Genomic DNA, 23,505 nt, shown 5'->3' with positions numbered 1-23,505 from the left:
TGAGGTTGATGCGTACTCTGCTATGGACCGTACGTTGCCTGTGTAGACTTGCATTTACTCCCCAACATGTTCCAGCCAGATGTTATCATAATGGTATGAATGAGTTTTTTTGAAGGCCTCCTTTGACCTTTAATGTCAGATTTGACCTTGACTAATTTTTCATTATTATTTCAAGAATGATATCATCTGTTTTATATACTTTAAAATGAATAATTATTAGTTAATACTTTTGAAATACCCCCCAAAATAATGAAAAATCATTGCAAAATACTCTTTTTTGGCTAATTTTTACGCAGATTTGACCTTTGACCTTTGATAATAGGTTTGGCTTTGCCTTATTTGGACAAGACCTACATACCTGACCTTGCTTGACATGTATACATTAAAATAAATTGCTAATAGAAAATTCTAACAAGCGCTTTTATTTTTTTAACAAAGTAATGATAAAGTTACTTAAAAATGACCTTTGACCCATAATATCACATTTGAACTTGTCTGATTTTAGACAATATCTTTATAACTGACATTGTGGGACATATATACATTAAAATAAATCACGAGCAATTACAAATAATGACCAGAAATAGCTGTTATATTTCAAACAGGAAACTATTCATGCAATTTTTCACACAAATTTGACCTTTGATATAACCTTGGCAGTTTTAGGGTTACCTTTGCACTGCTGACTTTGCCTGATATACAGACATTAAAACAAAATAACTCCAGTGACTTACAATGTGAATACATATTAAAAACGTTAGTTTGGTAAATGTAACAATTTTATATATTTTTGCATGAAAATGAACTTTGACCTTCAGTTATCAGGGTTGACTTTGACGTTTTGCAATAAGATTTGCATTTCTGACTTTGACTGATATATACACATTACATACATAAAGCTGAGTGATTTTTGATAACAAACTAATTTTTAAGAATAAAAATAAATTTCAAATATGCCAATTTTTGTGATTTGTACATAAATTTGACCTTTGACCTTAAATATCAAGTTTGCCCTTCATTCCTTTTTGATGAATTTCTTTCTGCTGACATTGGTTGACATATATACATTTACTGACAATCATATAGCTACTGTAATTAAACAGTGAAAAAACTAGTAGACGTAAACTTTACCCTACCCCCTAAATTTTAACAAGTGAGTTTTACCTCCCCTATCACAAACATAAGTGAACAAAATATAGATAGGCACGGCTTTGACACTTAAGAAATGGGTTTTCATGTAGGATATGGAATATTGTTTCCAAAAATGTATAAACTTTTTTTGGCCTCAATTGTTGCAATAAAAGTCCGTGAGCTCTCGGACCAATACTTGAATGGCGCAGTGATCTGATTTGCAGCATCTTTATTCTTTAGTTCCAATTTCATCTCCAATTCTGGAAAATGTGAATTCAACCGAATCTTCGATAGAACTCTATTGGAAGTCCTTGAACGAAAAAGTGGAAGGAAATGGACCAATTACCAAGTATACGTTAATTACAACTTATTTTAAACATGATTGCTCAGATGCTAGTAGTAAACAAGAAAATCGAACGAACATTGCCTCTGCAAATACCATTAAACTGGAAAACTTAAGACCGTACTGGAACTACTCTATACAAATAAGTGCGTCTACAGAAGCAGGCGAAGGACCTTTGTCTGAAGAAAAAACCTACAGAACGCAGCAGTCAAGTAAGTGGCATTAAACCTTGAGTTTTTACCGAAAAGAAAAACAAATATTTTACCATTGAAGCATATTTATTGAAATAAATGCATATGACCCGATTTGTTTAATATATACATTAATTTTGTTTGCAAGTATGGGAATCCCAATTTTTCTTTTTATAAGATCCAGGCCAGATTAACGAATTGGATATAACAAACACAACAAATGCAACAGAAGCACAGTTTAATTGGTTACCGCCTTGTCCACAAAATGGAATCATCACCGGATATGAAGTGAATGTCATCAGCATTGATAAGGATTATAACAACATTGTCAACTCCACTGTCAACACTACAAGTGCATCTATAACAAAGCTTGATCCGTACAGCAATTATACATTGAAAGTGAGAGCATTTACATCAGTTGGACCCGGGAAGTTCAATGTTGGAAAACCATTTAGGACGGAAGTTGGCAGTATGTTCTTCTTTCTTGTTAAAAGTCTAACCATTTACAATTATCTCGCATTTCCTTAGTGTCGTTTTCCTTGTTATGTCGTTCATTTACAAACATTTACACTGCCTCGATAAGCTCATCCTAAAGCAATAGTTAATGTCAATGCCTTGAAATTTGCTAAAGTAAATATTTTGAAATTTCTCATTTTTACACTGTACTTTCAAGAGTGGTTATGTTGAAATTTCACTAAATCAAAAAAATGCAAGTTTAGATTTTATTCATTTGGCGACCTCACACCATGTGAGCACGTGATAGAGAATGAATACCGTAATACATTTAATGCATACATTTCCTGCAACGGTCGAAGACTTTCACTTTCTAAAAGGTAAGAAAAATGACTACATATATAGTAACATTTGAATTGGTTATATCTTACTTTATTTTATCATGTTTTGTAGTTTAACATGTGAAAAACTGTAGATATAATATAAAGGGCATGCAATATAAACTTTTAGATGAAAATAATGCATTTACTTAAACATTGGACTTGTTATAATATTTGTTTGTCATTTTTTAGATACCACCTGATCTATCAGTTTTGTATTAGAATATTCGTATCTTATTATTACTTTAAAGAAATAACATTCTGTGTTTATACTTGTACAAAATGTAGAGACACTACCTAAATGTACAAACTGATGTTCTTATCAAGTACAAGTCAACAAAACTCTATTTAGAGACATTTTGATCTCAATTAAGTTTTTACATTTTGAAATTGTCGATTTGTATAGATAATAAAGTCTTCTTTAGATTACGTAGGTGAATTACTTTGCAGTGCCAAAACAGCCAAGAAGTGTTAAAACGGAATCAGATAATTTTTCAACGCTTTTAGTTACTTGGAAAGCTCCTGAGCTGTATACTGGTCCAACAAAATATACTGTTACAGCTACTGATACAGAATCACTTACAACAGAAACATGTGAAACTGGATACAGTAAGTTCTTTTATGAGATCTAGCTATCAGGCATTAAATTACAATATGTATGAAAACTTACGTTTGATATTACCCACGTGTGTTAATATGCAAATTTGCAAAAATATGTTTGTAAACCATAAGACTTAATCATAGTTGAATTTGTATTAGCAAATTATACGCTTTTTAGGTATTTGTAGCAATTCACGACTAAAAGTAAAGAGGTGCATGAATCTAGTATGTTTTATTCTGTAACGACTTCTTTTCAATATTTCGTATCACATGCTAATTATGCCACCGAAGGGTTGGCATGTAGTAATAAGACTGTCCATCCCCTTGGATTTCGACTGACAAACGTAGAATGCTTTGGCGCAGTAACTTCGAGCCCAGAGGGTAGACTTGACGTGACAGACGGATGAACACTATTGTTTTATAGGTTGATTGCCCAATGGCGCAGGCCGTGTTTGACCTACAGTCGATAAAATCATAGAATGGTTGCCTGTAGTCGATATATAACTTCTATAATTTTAGTGGTCTATAGATAAAGGTCGGGATCACGGAGAAACGGACTTTAAAGCAGTCAAGTCAAATTTAGTTTTTTTGAGAATATGTTCAGACACTATAAGCTAGTTTCTTCATTTCCAAGTACTTTCAAGCTGGTTTTCAACGTCTAACAATTATGTACTGAACAAAACAGCTAACCCATTATTTTCATTTTCTCAAACGTTATGCTTTGTGTTATTAAAATACATACAGGACTAAGATCTACATTCACGTACATTGCTTAAAGCAAATTGATCGCTCAGTACCATTAATCACTAAAAAGCGTCAGTTTAGTGCTTAGTTTAATCTTGTGCTCTACTACGCGGTTTTGTGTTCAGGATTGAGGCGGCAAAGAGTTTTATCAAGGAAAACAATAATAATATCTGCAACTGTCGCGCACATTTTGGCTGGTGGGAGACGAAGGGCTGATGGTATTCCTCAAGGAATATATCATTCCGTAAGGTAAGTGAAATTGCTTGGAAATGATTTTTCATCTCATCTTTCTTTTGACTTTTCGTTCAAATATAAAACAATTATATCTAATTGTGTTTGTAGAATTTTCATCGTTTTTTGGTTTATAAAGTTAGGACGTCATTTATCTATCTCAAGCTAAAAGGTCAAGTGTTGAAATTATTAGCGAGCAAATGGTAAAAACAAATCAGACGAATAAAATTTCACAAAAGATCTCGTAAGCGAAAAGAATGTACAATTTAATTGCAAATAGAAGCGTACATGCGGTAGTTTTTCTGCAATATTAAGTGTTTAGACGAATTGTTTTATTATCTAAGAAGGGACTTCCGTGACCGAGTGGTTAAGGACGCTGATTTCAAATCAATCACTTGCCTCTCACCGATGTGTGTTGCAGCCTCACGTGACTCTTCATGTGAGGAAGCCATTCAGCTGGCTTACGGAAAGCGGTTGGTTTTACCCAGGTGCTGGCTTGTGATGAAATAATGCATAGCGGGCCACCAGTATCAATGCTGGAATGTCTTCTTATGGCCTATATTCCAACAAAAAGAAAAAAATACCTGGCCAGTTTTACGATTTTAAAAGGTGCTCACACACGTAATAGTAATAAACATTTTGACCTGTACATTTCATTAAATAATGATATGATATTCATGGTTTCAGGTCGCGGCTGCAATGAATAAACACTATTACAAAATTAAACATTTTTGGTGAAAATACATTATTACTTTACAATTATGGATAAAATTCACAACATAGATGCAAAGTTACATGGATGCTACAAAATCACTTCATCGTTATATCACATCTTCGTAAGTGACATACAATTTCTACAGCGACCTGACGACGCACGGTTCTTATCCATAGGCATCACATCATGTCGTATATTGCTAACATCGAGACAGCGCTAGTAGCGTTACCATTGTGCATTGCAGCCTCTGAAATGGTTAAAGACTGAGTCGACGAATGTAGTCTTTACAGACGAATCCAGAAATATGGAAGGCAGTTTGAGATCAGTCATGATATGGGGCAGTGTTTAACTGCAGAACAAGACTGATGTCGTTCAGTACTAATACCTCACATTCAGATGCAAAGTGGTATAGTACTGATGCAAGAAAATAAACGTCCCAATACAACTAGAGTTACCCACCAACTGCTAGGGTTGTAGCATTTTAATGATATATGTAGATTGTTAGGTCTAACTGGATACTGATTCTTCAGGTATTTGCTAGCCAAGACTTTGAACGATTTACTTGAAGGCCATCAAAACAACAAGAAGGTGAAAAATTCCAAGACAAAAGTAACACCCTGGATTTCTGGGAGACAACAAAAGGAGTCTTTTGACATCTTAAAGGAGAAAATTAACCACCCGACACGTTCATGCTTATGCAGATTGCTCTAAATCATTAATACTTAACATCGACGCTAGTCAAAATGGTTTAAAAGCAGTTTAGGACAGGAGCGTGTTAAAGCGTATGCTAGCCGTGACCTGCGCCACAGTGAGCGTCATTATCCAACTCAAAAGCTCTGAAGTGGACAGTTTGTACCAAGTTCCATGAGTATTCTTTTGGAAACCGCATGCTAGTTAGAACGGACAACAATCCACTCGTTGGCTTGAGAAATCTACCCTTACTTATTATCTTTTGTAGTCACAACATCGGACATTAAGTGCCGTGTGGTAGCTGTAGAAGGTTGCCCCGTACTATGTCTCAGTGTTGTTATAGATTTACTGATTCCTTGGAATCATTGAGCATTTATATGCGCTGCTGGTGACCCATGGTTTGTCGACTGGTACAACCTTTCGGTCCTTTATTTGACTTTCTACGCCTACAGGAAATTATATTTGGGCGCCTTGCTTCTCTTATATACCAGTTTTATCCTAGACATGTTGAAAATTATGCATATTATGCATTGACCGGATGTTGGATTTCTTGTTGGCTTACACATTTCAATAAATAATGATATATTCAATAATGATAAATTTCATCCTCTATTTGTAAGGCTTGAGGTTTTGGCTGTACTTTTCTGAACTGTCCGCATGTTTGTAGTGTTTTGCTTGAAAAAGATTTCATAATTAGTATTCTATATAAGGGGTTATTGTTGAGTTACATTCCCTAAATTATTCTATATTTGTGTCTCCTGTGACGTATTTTAGCTCACCGTCTGGCGACCGTCTGTCCGGGTCAACGTCCTGGGGTCTATGAGCTTCATTCCGTCCATGTTTTATATGAAATTGGAAGAAAAACCACCTAATTTATGTGGAAAATAGCCCCTAAAGATCACAGAAAATGCCACATAAACACCATATGTTGGCAAATACGTCCGTCCGTCCGACGTCCGTCCGTCCACAATTTCCTGTGACTGTTTCATGAACGTCATTGAAATCATTAGTCCTTCACCTTTGATTCATGTGGGCAAGTTGGCAGTTACTTGCGGAGAACAGGTTTGTACTGGTACAGAATCCAGGAACACTGATTAGGTTAACTGCCCGCAAACAAACAAAACAAATCCACAATTTCCTTTAAACAACATCTCCTTTGAAAAAAATTAGTGGAAGTTGATGAAACCAGTTAGAAACGTTATAATTAATTACAATAAAATAATGTCAGATTTAGATAAAGAGCTTATGTTCCAGACAGTTGTAACTGTAAAGAATCTAAATACTGTCAAGCTGTTGAACAATTAAAATATAAAGTTATCATGACTTCTGATTTCAAGGCTAAACGTAGACATGTCTCTTAACTTAAATGGATTAAATTTCTACAAATACCCTTTCGATTAGGTTTAAGGTATAAGACCCGTAATAGAGAACCTTTTTTTCTGAAGAGTATTTAATTCCAACCATAAACCTACTTTGACTGCAATTGTCAGTGGGGCGTAGGTTCAAACCCCACTCGGACCAACATTTTCTTCTTTATTTACCTTTTTTTCTAGAAAGATTTTACTTCTTTCAAGAGTTATATTGATTTATTGTACAAAAGTGGAAAAGTTTCATTTGATTAGTGATTTCTTGTTGTTCAAAGTACATTTACCACTGAAACAGAAGGGGTATAGTTATACATCTTTAAAATACTGAGTTACATGCGGTTAAAGTTCTCTTTTTTGCCTTCACTACATATTGTGGAAGAAATATAGGTAGGTTTTACTTCGGCCTCAAGGTTATTTTTGAATGAAGTGAGCAACATTCAAAACAGACCCGCAGGAATCGAATATTATATATTCAATATTGAAGTCAGAATTCTGTCTCATTATATTTGTTTACTTGAGGTACCCTATGAAAAAAATTATGTTGACAGTTTTATATTGTGTTTTGTAATTGCTACCAACAGTTTTATGTTTCTTTTATCAAAATTCATGGTATAATGAATTCTCTGTCAACGTTTTGGATAGTGGCCATCACTTTGAAATTTGTCTCTACTTTAGCATGAGAAAATATTATGAATTATGCAAAATTTATATAAAACGGTACGGTAAAATTTGTTTAAAATTGCAACACAGTGCGAAACTTGGTCAACTTTAAGAATATACCAAGCAAATGCATTTTTAAAAATATTACTATTAGGGGTCTAATACTTTAAATAATAGCATTTATCAAAATATTTGAGCTAATATTTCTTAATACGTACACATTCATGTAACGAAGCTGCGTATTTGATTCAGCGCTATACGCATCATTTTCTTATTGATTCTGAATCAGATCATAAACGCAACTTTCTAACATTATCTTTCATAAATAATGTAATCGAGTTAATTGATGTTCTAGTACTTTTTACTATTCCTAAATAATTCAAAAATCTGGAAACAGCTATTATCTGATACAAATATAATAAACCAGTTAGAAACGTTATAATTAATTACAATAAAATTGTGTTAGATTTAGACACAATAGAGCTTATGTTCCAGACAGTTGTAACTGTAAAGAATCTAAATACTGTTACCAATTGCAACCAGCCGACCATATCATAATGGGTAAATTAAAGATTTTTTTTTTATAAAAGAATCAGAAATATTTTTTCCAAAGGTCCAAATTATAAAATTCCTTCGTCTATTAACTTTGAAAAAATGTCTCTCTGAAATAACAGAGTCTATCGATGACTTTGCTAAAAAAATGGTGTCGGAAAGAAAATGCAGACCCGCAAGCTCTTACTGAATGGAAAAAGAATATTTTTGAAATCATAAAATCAAACCTTTCCTTATTACCTCTAAACCTAGGTTTTCACTTCGAAATTTAACAAAAGCTTTAACTAAGTTACACTAAAAGTTTGCTTTAACTTCTGCAGACAAAGCTTTAATTAGTAATATTATAATATGACGCATTTACTACACAGAAATATTTTAAAATGTACTGAAACATGCGAAAACTTATCAGTTATCGCTACAAAATGAGAATAGTATTGTAAAATGTCATTTAGATCAATGCATAAATTTTGATGTCGCACTTGACGACAATCAGATGAAACTCCCTACTCTATAATGGATCTCTAAACTACACAAAACTCCATAAAAAGGTCGATTAAAATTTAACCTTATGCACTACAAAAATATTTATCTACTTTTGACTTCTTGTCTTAATGCAATAAAAGACCACGTACAGAGGTATTGCTCCAACGTATATGACAACTCGGGGGTTAATTTGTTTTGGTCCATCAAGAACTCTGACATGTTATCAAAAAGCAAATAAACAAACGCTTATAATGTTCGACTATACGTACTTATGACTTTTCTACTCTTTCTACTAAATTACCACATTATTAAAAAACTGGTATCTTTAATTGAGAAAACATTTGCAAGAGGAAAATGTTAATTATCTAGCATGCAATGAAACAAGAACATTCTTTTCTAACAATAAATTCAAGAGATACACCATACGGAGTTGTGATCAGGTTTGTGAAGCTCTAAAGTTTTTATTAGATAACATATTTATCAGATTTGGCAATAGAACTTACAGACAAATAATTGGTATCCGGATGAGAACCAACTGCGCCCCACTCATTCCTAATTTATTCTTTTAACGTTATGAACGAGATTTCAACGAAAAAAAACAGGTCTAAATCATAGTTAAATGTAACTTGTTATGGTACAGCTATTGAAGTAACCATAGCTGTGAAGTGTCTTAGGGTTACCACAGATCAGCAAATATTAGCCTTTTGTGCAATGGTCGACTCAGTTATTAAATAAGACAATGCTAAGGTAAAATGTCTACACCATAAGAAAGTTTGTCTACTCAACATACCCAAAAACCTGCTTTTTAGGTCCTTAATTCAGTGTCTATATATTACACTTGTTCTGTCTAGTATAATGGTTTAACTCACGTCTTAAAAAACAAATTACAAACAACTGAAAATAAGTTATTGAGGTTTGTGCTTGATTCCAGAGCCCAAGTAGGTCTTGAACATTTTAAATCCATAAATCGGTTACCAGTTAGCAAGAGAGTTGAAACAATTATGCTGTGTTATATTTTCAAGGTTAAAAACAAACCAGCCCAAGATTATTTAGATAAATAGTTTGTTCTACAACATTCTATACTTACACATAGTAAAAAGCTTAATCAGAAAAATGGCTACTGTCTTCCAAAGGTCAAAGGCCCAGGTTCGAATTCTATTAAGTTTCATTGGTTCTAAACTTTGGAACAGTGGATATCACTAAAATGAACAATTATCAGTCATTAAAGGCAGCTACGAATAGTCATTTAATGCAAAGTGTTCAGTGATTGCCAGATGTTTTAACGTGTTTTAATGCATTTTAAATTGTTTAATGTTTAAGTTTCGACTCAGGAGTTCTGTCCTTTTTTACATGTTATATAGTAACTTATAATTATTTTACCATGTTTCGTTTCGTTTGATGGATTATTAAAGATATATGATCAAGTATTTTATACTTTAAGATCTGAAAATGTGTGACAGCCTGACTGTGATCATTTCAATTCGTGTAATTTTTCATTTAAATAATACATTTTAATAGTTGCCTATGTCATGGCACTAATGCTAAGGACCTTGTGTTATCCTTGGTATTCGGAGCATGTCATAGTTGTCTTTTGCATAAAATAGTATTTATTGATGCTTATTGTTTTATTCTATATTATGTTTGTTAATCATGTAAATGTTATCCGTTCCCTATTTCCCTTTCTACTTCTATCCTCATGCTTAATTTTGTCCGCTGAGACACAATTTGAAATTATTGAAGGTTTTAATGGAACCTCGAGGTTTCTTGATGTTATTTTAGATATGGACAGCCTATATTTTCAGAAATGGTGAACACATTTACCCAAAAGAGTATATAACAACTTAACAAGGCTAATACCGTCATATCTGGACTTAAATTTAACAATTTTGTATAATAACCTAGAAACGAAAATATATGACAAAAGATGCGCTTTTAATTTTGAAATTGTCATCTTCCCCCACCTTGATGGAGATGTCGCTCGAGCAACATGATACGGTGTCTTTATTTCACAATTTATTCGTTTTGCAAGAGCTTGATTAAACATAGAGGATTTTTATAATAGAAATCTTCATATCACCCAAAAATTTATTCTAACAGCGTTGCCGATATCATAAGCTACGGAAATTTTCAGTAAATTTAACTATACGTCGTCCGAACTGTTAAAGAAATATGAGACTAACTTTAAAACACTTTTAAAAACTTTGTCTTATACACTCGGAATACTATGGAGATGTAGTTTATAAAATTCGGAAAATTAAAGATTGTCCTTATTTCAATCAGATATTTGTAAAATGTGTTAAAAAGGAGGATACGATGCAAAAAATCCTGAAGCACAGTGCATGTTTGGTGATTGACACCTCTACAGTTAATCGCTACGCTTGATGCGATGTCTAATAAAGTGTAAAATAAAATCTGGAAAGTAGATCCCTCGGAAGCACCGAGAATGAGGCAAACAGTGAAAATTGCAGACTCAATTTGATTGAGTCTGTTCGTGAGCAGTAGTGGAAAATGCAACACTGTCAACGCCCCTAACAGTATTCAATCTTCAAATCTAAATAAGTTGAAATCGATGATCCCGAAGGACTAGAAAATAAAACAACACTGAGATGAAGTCGGGGACATATTTTACGGCTGCCGCACAGCACTCAACACCCGCTGTGTTGAAGTAAATAAAATATGGAAAGTAGATCCCTCAGAAGCACCGGGATCAAGGCAAACAGTGAAAATTGCAGACTCGGTTTTATTTCGATTTTTTATTACTCCTTGTTGCTTTTGTCCTAAGTCCTATATAACGGACGGAGGGAGTGGAACTTTGTCTCAGATTTAGTTCGACTTTTGGTGCTTTGACTTCAGACAAGTTGTTGAGTTAAATATTGGTGTAATTATACCTTGGTTTTACCATATTTTTTTGTTTTACTTAATATGATCAGGTATTTTTTCACTTATGTTAGAGCCTCTCTCAGCGAGAAATAATTTCATTTACATTGTGTTGTTTAACTTAGAAAATAGGGTAAGTGTGAGGTATTAATCGCCGGTTGACTATAAGTGCTATCGGCATATCTATAGTTCGTAGTTCGACTCTTGCTGGAAAAATCTTGATGGCAAAAAAATATGAAAACATATTAATGATATTATGAAAAAAGTCTGACTATTGACCGGAAAACCATTCAGCAGGTGTATATTATAGTGAAACAGTTGTTGTATAAGTTCTTTTTAACATCCTGTATGTCCGCTAGGACATGAATGTTAATATATTTAATGTAAGTAATGCTTTTGTTTATTATGTAATTAGGCACATGGTGTGGGGGAAATATAATGTGATGTTTTTGTTTTCATATCATTTTGACATACATTTTGACTTATGAGATACCTTTGTCTTATATGTATCTTTCTTTAAGGGGCCTCCGTGGCCGAGTGGTTAAGGTCGCTGACTTCAAATCACTTGCCCCTCATCGATGTGGGTTCGAGCCTCACTCGGGGCATTGAATTCTTCATATGAGGAAGCCATCCAGCTGGCTTACGGAAGGTCGGTGGTTCTACTCAGGTGCCCGCTCGTGATGAAATAATGAACAGAAGGGCACCTGGGGTCTTCCTCCACCATTAAAAACTGGAAAGTCGCCATATAACCTATCATGTGTCGGTGCGACGTTAAATCCAACAAAAAAAATCTTTCTTTAAATGCTTGGAGCACGGCAAGTGTATGAGATTTTAAGTTTGAACATGCTTTGATGGACCAGAATCTATGTTTGTGTCTTTACTCTTACAGATTTCAATGCTACAAACTGTCTGCTTGATAACCTAGATGCCTTCTGGAATTATACCATACAAGTTACTGCAGAAACGACTGCTGGAGTGAATGGATCAGATACTGTACCAGGAACAACCGCTGAATCAAGTATGCTGCCTTTAATAAACATTATTATAAGTATAGATACGATCATATCGTGAGGTACTTGAATTCGAATTGAGAAAGTAAAGTATAATTTGATAATATATTCTTTACAAAAACGGTTAAGTACATCGATATGCATGTACTTTTGTCCTATTTTATGCCTATTGTTCCTTTTCTCTGTTTGAAAAACAGGTTTGTTTTCAATATTTCTGCCAAAAAGTATGGCAAAATACTCTGCATTTTTGTTTCTTAATCCGGTTAGTACCACACGGAATTCTTATATACGACAATGGTCGTGTCAAATTATTGTGTGCCGTATCATAACTCCTATCATATTTTCGTGATTCGTATCTAGTGGCACGCCGAGCGTCATTTTCTATGTTCGCTACAAGAAACTAAACACAACATCCGACAAGACTTACGACAATGCGACACGCGACGCGACACATGAAAACACAAAGTGTCATACAACATTCAATCGCGCTAATCTCGCAGAACTGTCTTGAGCTATTCAAGTGTCACATCACATGACATGTGAACAGTCACATTAAAAGCCGTGTGTCATTTCTCCTTTTGTGATGTGTTGCATTGCAATGTTGTGTATCGTGTCGGGTTTCAATTTTTAACGATTCGTGTCACCTTTTAAAGGCGACAGATGACATTCGATCCGACACTATGCTACACATGATATCACGATCCGACACACGATATGTTTTCGTGCTATTACAGGCGTGACACATAGTGTTCTGTTGTCGTGTCGTGTGTCGCTTTGGCGTGAACCGCGTCGCCATTTCGACAGTCTAATCAAGTGTTGCATTTTCGTGTATCGTGTCCAGTATCACGTCGAGTGACATGCGTCGCACTCAGGAAAGGGCTTTAATGAAACAATGACAAGTTAGAATAGAACCTCTCAATTTATCAGGTATCTGCACTGCTCAATTTCCTATATTACACCACTGTTCACTCATGTTCATTTGTATGTTTTATAAAAAAAAATGTCAGTGAAACCATTGTCATGTTTTTAGCACCTGGTAATGTCACAAACGTGCAATTAAAACCTGAGGAGGAAGTGACAAAACCAAGAACGCTCACTGTATCATGGGAAGAACCAAAGAAACGAGATTTAAATGGCATTCTCAGAGAATATCACATAAGATGTACTAAAATTGATGTAAGTTTTCTCCTCTTTCAAAAGTTTAGTATTTCCTTTTTACTTTTAGTTTCTGGACATTACCTCCTAGTATCTCATAGTACTTCAACCTACCCCACATCCCCCTAAACCAAATACATGTTTTTGTTTGCGCTTGTCGTATTTCTTGATTAGTGTTATATTTGGTAGTATACCTTCGTCCTTCAGTTTGAAAGAGGTTCTTGATGTTGTTTGTTTCATAGTATACCTTTATACCCCTTTCCACATTAAACGCTCTCCTCCTTCCACAAACCCCCACCAACACAGCTTTTACATTACTATGTCTTTATTTTTTTCTTTAATGCCTTTCTCAGTTCTGTTTCTTACTCATCGCCCCAAACCCAACCCACCAAACATTACACCCTCAAAAGCCGCCACCCCTTTCCGAGTGTGTTCTTGTTACACCTTGCGTTTATATTCAAGGTTTAAGCTCTAAGTCACATATAGTTATATACAGTTTACTATTGTTTTAACACTTTTTTGTCACATTTGGTCATATAGGTCATTATTTTTATAAATGAACTATTTCTTTGTAATATATACTTTTTGTATGTTATAAGTTTGAATAATATTTCAGAGTATTACAAAATTATGAGATAGTTAATCGATTATGCACAACAAAAATATAATTATATCCGTATTTTAAATATTAACATTTTTCTAACAACCAGCCAAATAGAATCATGCATTATAAATAGCCTTGATCAAATTCCAAACCATGTTTTTTCGCCACATTTTAACTTTCAGAGGCAGCTGAACTAAATAATTTCACTTTATTTTTGTACTTTTTAATGAGAAAAAAAACCCTCATATCACATTTGTCATTGAAGGATAAAAGTGTCGTGTACAGCAATAGAACAGCCAGTAATATTCACTCTTGTGTCATGACTGATATACAGCCAGGAAACTACGATGTGCAGGTAAAATTCACCAGTAGTTCAGAAGTGTAATAAGACATATAATGCTCTAGTACGAGTAAAATGCATTATTCTTGCCGGACACTAAATGGGTTAGAAGCATGAAAGGCACTTTTTCACTTGTCGTTATTTTTAACAGTTTTAAGAACGTAAATATCTTGGATTTATGAAATAGTAAAGGTTCCATGATTCCAAACTCTATAGCATCTTACATCAGCTTGGAAACATTTGGACGTTACATGCAAATTCTAAATAAAATTAAAGATCGTCGATAAAGATATTGAATACTCAAATGTCAAAACGCTCTGTGAATATTAGTTTTCGTTTACAAGAACACAAGAAAATGTACTTCAAAAGTGCACAAAGAAGCAATTATTCCCTTAATAAAGAACATCCATTCATTTCACAGTCTTTAAAAATGTTGGAAAAAGTTCATAAATGTATAAAACCTGATGTCATGAGGAGATGGGGGTGGTGTGTGTGTGTGTGTGTGGGGGGGGGGGGGGGTCAGACGTTATGTTGCTTACCGCAAGATGTGGCAGTTAGCAAGTCATTATTTCAACTTCATTGAAATAAACTAAAAACTTAAAAACTAAAATTTAAAAACACTAAGCAACTTTGTAAAATATATAATGAAAATAGTGTTGATGACAATTGAATCATATCAACACTTCTAACGCCAAAACTGTGTGTTCCAAACATTTGTGGTGGTCGTCAAGCTGGAACTTGGAGGAGCAATGATTCTACTCATATGCTGTCCCAAGCATGAAACAATTGCCAGAGCGGCACCTGGGTTCTTTTTTTACCATCAAAAGCGGAAAAACTAGCGCGATATGATCTACATTGTGTCGCTGTAACTCTAAACTTTCAGAAAAAAGGTGTTCCACAAACTGGGTCTAATGCATCCTTAAGATAGACTTTGATGTCTTCCCTTGCCTGCATTTAAAAGTTAAAAAAGCATGACATAAAAATGTTATAGGAATCACTTGATCAATCTGCAGCAAACGTGGTCAAAATATCTTTGTATTTTTTGTTCTTAACATTTGTTTCGGTTGTATATTTTTTAATGGACAATAAACTCTTTATGATTTTGAGATGTCATATAGTTAAAATGTTTCGTTTTCAATGTGATTTAGGTGTTTGCAGCTACAGTTAAAGGTTACGGGAGTCGGGTAACAAGGACGGCAATTGTACTACCTGGTGGTAAGTCTTTATCTGTTTCATTAGGATTTATTTACTGTTTATTATCTTTAAATCATACTACCCGCGTGTTTTCACCCCTACAGAAACATTTTAACTGATCAGAACTGAATTTAATTACTTTATATTAAGTATACAGCCAAAAAAATTGCAGCTTCATTGATAAAGGATTTCAATACGTATAGATCTTTCCTTTGGTGTGTGCTTTGTTTATTTTCTGCCTATAAGATGCAGTTATGAGGTATTTTGGGGTTAAACACTACAGCATAAGAGTTCTTTTATCTACTACTTTCAAAAAAGCATGACATTTATATTTTCTTTACTCTGTGTTTCTGAAAAGATATCATATTAACGAGACTTTAAATTGAACTTTAGCTCCGCTCAAACTTGTCGAAGAGACAGAAAACAATTTACTTATGCAGCAGAGTCAAGTTAAACCAGCGGATGACGAGAGACAAATTGCCGTGAAACTTCCATTAAAAGACCTTCTTTGTAATATACGTAACGGCAAGCTAACACGCTGGGGAGTAATTGTTGCACAGGAAAGTCAAGCAACAGGTTTAGTAATCATTCCGAACTAAAGCTTTGAATTCATTTATTCATAGATTATCTGTAAATATTTAGTGAATATAATAATGCTTCATCAGATATTTAATAAAATTTAGATGATACTCTTAACAAAAATGTGGGGAAAAATTGATGTAAATGTATAAGTTTCGAGACGCAACTTGTGTAAAGAGAGGATTCATTGTTTATAGCCAGCCTCATGTCATCATAATAGCTTTCACACATTTAGCGTAAAATATAGAAAGCTTTTATTTTCCACTTTAATACTTAATTACATTTGTTTTATTTGAAATACTTTTGAAACACTAATGCAAACGTATATTATTAATATTGATACTTTCAGATAAACCTTTCTCAGGAAGTACAACAGCTTTCGATTATAAAGTTTCAAACACATATAAAAGTTGGTTTCAAGTGAAAGACATGGATCGTATACCACCTTACATAGCTACACCTAGGGATTGGAAAGTGCAGTGTCTAACTTTTTATGGTGGTATGTTTTGAAGAAAAAAATAACACAAAGGAAACTATTTGTTGCAGTACAAAATGTATTTAAATGTGCCGGATAACTACGGTACAGTACAAACATTTCGTTGGTAACAATAAATTGCCAACAATAACTAAACCCAATGTTAAAGATTGTTCAAACACATCAAAATTCCTTTGCCTGTAATTTTGAAAAACTGATACTGCACTTCTCTGACAATGGACAAATGTTTTCAGGTAACCGAAGAAAGCGTGAAGCTACAACCACTGAGCACAATTATACAGATTTCGTGGTAGGTGAGGACGGCAAGTGTTCTGGCGTACAAAGTAACCAGTACTGCAATGGTGATTTACAGCCGGGACGAAGTTACAGGTTTTTATTTCCTGACTTTTTCCGTGCGCATGCTTATACATTGTCGATGCCTTATGAAAACATTATATTGTGGTGTGGCCGTATTTGATTTTGATTTCTTTTTCACGATAAGGTCAATGACAAACGAATCATAACACGATGATTTATCAACAAAATATATATATTTTCCTTCAAACTTTCGTGACTTGTAAAATATATATGTACAATGGTATTCAAGATTCCTAGTTAATGGCATTTTTCTGTTCTTTGTTTAGATATTTCATTTCAAACCGACCCTGAGTACCGGAGACCATCAGTTTTACCAGCTTTTAACCTATAAATACCTTCGCCTTGTATTAACACTAGCGCGCTTATATTTCATCTCACTATTTTACTTTGAAATCTATTTTTATTCCTGCTCTTGACACGCACCTGTTAGTTTACCCGAAAGAGTCTTAAGCAGTATGAAAATAAAGATGATAGATAGATATAAATGTGGTTCTTTTTACCCTTTATGCACTTCAGGGTGAAGTCATTTGTATGTACAGAAGGCGGTTGTACGGAGACGGAGTATTCGAAGGCTATATCAACAGGTATTTTTGCACTAGATAAAGTATATTAAACTAAAGCAAGTATAATCGATTAAGTGTTCGTTTTAACGTTGAAATAAATAATATGCTGATTCATATATGTAAGTGTATAATTTAGGAGTAAATGAAAACTTCCCTACATGAATCAGAGGCGGAGGATGAGTGATTTCAGACAAATGTCTTATTTCATTTTCACGGAGATCATACGCCACGCCTAGGAATCGAACTACTGACCCTGCGATCCTTAGACCTGCGCTATTCCTCCTATTGAGCTAAGCGGGCGGGTTGAAATACATTGAGTTAACACAGAGGAAAAACAATTGTAAAAACAGGCAGTATGTCTTTAAAATGTTCAATCTTCCGTGCTTTCTTCAAAAGAAACCACTGTTATTAATTGTACTGACTTTTTAAATGTCCACTGTTTTTAATGCAGAAACTTTGAATAGTTGCAACTCAAGCATCCATAAACAACCGAATTTTCTATAGGAAAATTTATAGAAAAACAATGTCTTTACAAGAGATGTTACATCAATACAGGTACGGTATGGATGTAAAAGGTTTATATTCAAAATCATGTAAACATTTGGAATGCATTAAACCAAACTCTTTGGAATTAACCTTAAGAAGATGGGTAAGATACAAAATTAATGGAACGATCCTCTTTTGTGGAATATTTGCGGCTCTTACCTAGATGTTGACACCAATGTCCTTGATGGAAAGACTCATTACCAGAGGATGCGTTCTCATAGGAAATATATCTATCAAGTTCCATTTAGCAACAATAACTTTGAAAGAACAAAAAACAATTTTACTTACTTTGTCCGTTTCTTGGGAACGCTTATTTTTAGAGACAGGGCTCCACTACATATTCTTCATGGTACCGGCTACAAAAAAAAAAATACACGTTCTATTTCAATTTCATATCTTTATTTTATTAAGAGCAAAAGTATTTTTCATTTCATTTTTATTTCACTAGAAGACTGTTACAATCTCGAAAAGGATTATAATAGAAAATGTTTGACATAAAACTGCATATATTTACATGTGATATATAAAAACAGCCGGTCATTTGTCTACTCAAGCAAGATTACTCCAGTATAAAAACTTTGTTTTGAATACCATGCAGTTTGTTTCTCAATTGTTTGAAGGGACCATTGTACCAATTCATTGTTCATTTCTCTTTTACGATCTAATTTCTTTAATAGGTGCAAATGTTTTAAAACTGACAAAAAAGGTTCCTTTAAGATTTAGTCATGACTCATTTCCTGTTTTGCCAATGAACATACTAAACCAAATGCAAAGCGTCTGTATAACAAATCAACATTGCAGTTTTTTAAAAAAATATATATCAAAACATTTTTGTGCTTATTTTATATGCCTTTCAGGATCTTTATCGTACAAAACACAGGTAAATGATAACTAAGTCATGCCAAAAGATTACCAAGCTGAACAATTTTGTCAAGATGCCTACATAAAATGTGTTTTATCAATGTTGAAGATAAATCCGTAATTATCTATTTAGAGTTAAAATGTTAAGAGGTGCTTTACGACTATTCAATATATATAGAGAGAGATCTATTGCAGTCGCCCGTTCATCGGTGTCAGTGTCCGCGTCCGCATTCCAATCATTTAACTTTGAACATAAGCTGGTATGATATCAGTATACACTAATTGAAATGAATATAAACGTCTTACATTTGTTCACTTTAATGATCTAGCATGCAATGCACCTGGCCCGTAACCAAAACGGACTTTTGTCTACAAATGAAGTATTAAACACATCGAGGATATACCATTTGGTGTCAGATATGAAAAATGACTTTCCTTAAAGGTGGCTTTGAACATGGTCCTGTTAAACAATTTATTTTTGAAAAAAAAATAGCTCATAAAACGTCCTTGAGGTCGTCCTTCTTCAGGTACAGTCCTTAGGTATACACACTTCCCAGCCCTGTCTGTTGGCAGGAGAGATCTTGTGCTACAATGAATAAAATTTTGTCCATTCCTTCCTAAACATTAAACATAATGATACAATTCAGTTAAATTTTCATGACTTATGTGTAGAGTATCATTTAATATATAACGTTTAAATCGCCACATTTGTTAAAAGGTAAGGTTCATCGATGGCGAATATCAAAACCGACCGCTTTACTTCGTGAAGTGATATTTCTATTGCAAATTGTGTTTTTCCACAAAATTGTGTTACAAGGAAGAGTGATATATCAAATTTAACTTACAAATGTTTAGACTTCAGTTATGGCAAATTATTAGTGTTTATATATATGTATGTGGATTGATGTTTTTGCAGTTCATTTGGAGATAAAAGGTAAAAAAGCTTGTTATGTCCCCCACCCTTTGAAGAAGGGGGTGGGGGCGGGTATATTGTTTTGCTGATGTCTGTCGGTCCGGGTACCAATCGGTTTCCGGATGAAACCCAAGAACGCTTGGACCTAGGATCATGAAAGTTGATAAGGAGGCTGGTTATGACCAGCAAATGACCTGTAATGATCTTGAGATCAGTAGATCAAAGGTCAAGGTCACAGTGACCCGGAACAGTTAAACGTTTTCCGGACGATAACTTGATAACGCTTGGGTCTATGATCACGAAATTTAATAGGGAGCTTGATCATGACCAGCAGATAAAACTTATCGATATATTTTGAGATAAATTGGTCAAGGGTCAATTGACCGGGAATAGTTATAGGGTTTCCGGACGATAACTTGAGAACGCTTTAGGTATAGGACCACAAAACTTCTTTATTTTGAGATCTGTAGGTCAAAAGGAAAAAGTCACAGTGACCCAAATAATAAAACATATTCCAGGCAATAACTCATTTGGCCTAGGATTATTTAATTTGATACGTATGTTTGTCATGACTAATACATATGAGCCCTATTGATTTTTAGGTCAGTGGGTCAAAGGTCATGATCTCATTGACTTTTTTGCCAATTAATTAGAGAATACTTTGGTCTGAGATCACATTTGATATGGAGGTCACTTTTGATTGGTAAATGGCCCATAATCAGTATGTTGAGGTCAGTACGTCAAAAACATTCAGTGCACAGTGACCAAATACCAAATATTTTCTGTTACTCGTGCAGGGGGTTAGTGGGGGTGGGGGGCATTTTGTGTTCTGGTTTCTTGTTTTCGATTGTTTGTTGCTTGTAACTTGCTAATATCTTTGCATGCACGGTGCTGGTTAACGAAAAATAAATCATACTGGCATGTTTACAACTCAGATGTATCTTTTATTATATACATATCACTTTCAAAACGACCAAATGCCACAGTTATATCAAAAATAATAGATATACTCATCTTAACATAATAAAAGATTGGGAGTTATTGTCTTGGAATTAGTCGAAATTGAAAAAATTGAAAACTAGTCTGCTCAGACAGTTTTCCTCTATTGTTTACATCATGTATACATTGTATGAATGGACAAATATTCAAGTATCTTGATATAAACACTCACCATAAGTAGAAAATGTATTGCTTGCAAGACCTTCACTCTTGGCTAAAGGTGAAACTAAGAGGTCATCTTTTCATTTTTCTGTCCAGATCTGATGGATATTCAACTAACTTGGCAAAAACATAAATAAAATCATGTTTAATGCATAATACTTAGTTCCCTAGTTCAAGGATTAAGATCACACTTTGATGTCATTTTTGTAATTTAAATATAAGGATATTTTAATAACTTGGTACAAAGTTTCTCAGTAACAAGGGGATGTGACATATAATCATTTAATAATAAAATAAATATTTACGTTCAGTCAGTAGTTTCAGTATGCGTGTTGGATTAACTGGACACACTCAACTTTTGTATCATAGCATCAAATATTGACCTATCCGTGTCCTACACACCTCTAGTTATATTTGATTGAATATTTGAAAAATAAACTGCGTGCTTGTATTCTGAGTGAACTTATTCTTATGGCAATAAAAAAACAAGATCAAAGAAGAGGTATCCGAGTACAAGTTAAATGTTAGCTTTTTGTAAAAGCCTTTTTTTCTTATTTAACGTGTCACCGACACATGATATGTCATATGGCTACTTTTTGTAAAAGCTAGTCAAAGGCAAGCTTATGTTTAACACCACTGAGCCTGATCTGTGAAGTACATAAACTGGTTTGCTGTCGACTTGTTATGGAAACGGGACACAATTTTTTCTTCGGTTTTGTATATTGTAAAAGATGATTCTGTGCTTGCTACTGTATTTGCACAGAAAGTATGGCAAAACAAGCATCTATGGTATTCAAAAGCTTTGGTCGATTTCGTTGTTTTTGAACAAAAGTCATGTCGAGACGGGCTAGAATAGCGATATTCCTAAATCTTTTGTCTGATGCATCAGCAATTTCCATCAATAAACTTCTTTAAATGACATTAAACAAGTCTGCGAATATCGTATTTGTATAAATCATCAAATTCTGGTTAACTATTTGTTTCTAAAAAGTCGAATGCTTGTGTTTTCATTTACCGGATAAAACTGATACTTAACTCATTACAAGATGTTTATATCATCAAACATATGAATTAATTAATAGTATTTATTAGCATGAATGATATTAGTTAGAGTATGACCAGGCCTTTGCATGGTTTATCATCTGTTATAATCTTTATACCAGGGTTAAGGTGTGCAGGAATTTAACCATTTAGGCGTTAGTTGGCAATGTGACGCCACAATAGCTTCTATTTGGTTCTCTATTCATCTCCATTGTTTGATGCAGATTTGATTTCCTACTAGAATTACTTTCTATTTTAAAAAGTCAAGTATATAAATGATCTTTTATAAAATTTTTATCAGTCTTCGTGTTAATGATTCGATAGAATGTTGTTTTGAAAAAGAACATCACCGCAATATGTTTCAGATGAAAATTCAAAAGCATATAAAGCATGTATATTATTCTTAAAAAGTGGCAATTTACTGATGCATGATTTAATTCCATGAAAATGACAGCTCGAAGGGGCCAGGTTTTGGTTAGTTCATTACCTTAAAGAAACCTTGCCATTTTCAAAGAACTGTTACATATCTTTGTAATGATGCATTTACAATAACGTTCCAGTACTGAAGTTTCATAAATCCGGCTTTATCATAGTTTCAGTATTTGAATCTCTCAATTCCGCATAGTTCAAAGTTGTTCATTTGTGGGCTGTATTCTTAGAACTGTAAGACGAGTATATTTTTATGATATATTACTATGTTTTTCGTTGATTTAATCATATTTTCTATTTGTCAACCATTTACAATAAAATCAAAGACAAATACCTAATGCAAACAGAAATAAAACAATGACTTTCATAGAATTGGCATAATTTATCCAAAAAAAGAGAACATAAACCGTAAAATAATTCTCATAATTGTAGGTAAAGGAACAACAACATATAACCAACAATGTACCTATATGCAATAGATGTTTTAACGTGGTGCCCCATACGTAAAATATTCTCAACAAAAGAATGTTAGCATTGCTAAAACGATGTTTACGATAAATTTCAGCTCTTGAGCATTGTTACAAATGCATCTAAACGAAGACTGTAAAAAAATTGAAAATGGCGAATTTTGAAAGGCGGCGCTGAATTGTCCTAAAGTCTGGCCGTTTCATGCAGTCCTTTTTGTTTTGAATTAAAAAAAATACATCGGTAAATTGACACTCGTTAAGAATAATACACATGTTTTACATACTGTTTAATATATATGTGAAACAACTCTTTCCTTTCATGATTTGGTGATGTTTAAATTTTAAAACGTCAAATATCCATCGACTCCTTAC

At 33.8% G+C, this 23,505-nt stretch overlaps 1 protein-coding gene across 1 annotated transcript in view; it reads left to right on the top strand.

Annotated features, from left to right (window-relative positions):
- Window positions 1-1,849: 1,849 nt before the first annotated feature.
- Window positions 1,850-23,505, top strand: part of LOC128554884 (tyrosine-protein phosphatase 10D-like) — a 41,741-nt gene continuing 20,085 nt past the window's right edge. The window contains exons 1-11 of the mRNA XM_053536203.1: window positions 1,850-2,134; window positions 2,949-3,107; window positions 12,307-12,435; window positions 13,458-13,603; window positions 14,452-14,541; window positions 15,675-15,741; window positions 16,114-16,296; window positions 16,649-16,798; window positions 17,029-17,164; window positions 17,669-17,736; window positions 20,039-20,056. Coding sequence (XP_053392178.1) covers window position 2,134; window positions 2,949-3,107; window positions 12,307-12,435; window positions 13,458-13,603; window positions 14,452-14,541; window positions 15,675-15,741; window positions 16,114-16,296; window positions 16,649-16,798; window positions 17,029-17,164; window positions 17,669-17,736; window positions 20,039-20,056 — 1,147 coding nt within the window. The 5' untranslated portion in view covers window positions 1,850-2,133. The remainder of the gene's footprint in view (window positions 2,135-2,948; window positions 3,108-12,306; window positions 12,436-13,457; window positions 13,604-14,451; window positions 14,542-15,674; window positions 15,742-16,113; window positions 16,297-16,648; window positions 16,799-17,028; window positions 17,165-17,668; window positions 17,737-20,038; window positions 20,057-23,505) is intronic.

This window comes from Mercenaria mercenaria, unplaced genomic scaffold (assembly GCF_021730395.1).
Source record: "Mercenaria mercenaria strain notata unplaced genomic scaffold, MADL_Memer_1 contig_836, whole genome shotgun sequence".
Lineage (NCBI taxonomy): Eukaryota > Metazoa > Mollusca > Bivalvia > Venerida > Veneridae > Mercenaria > Mercenaria mercenaria.
This window is presented reverse-complemented; position numbering and strand designations above follow the sequence as displayed.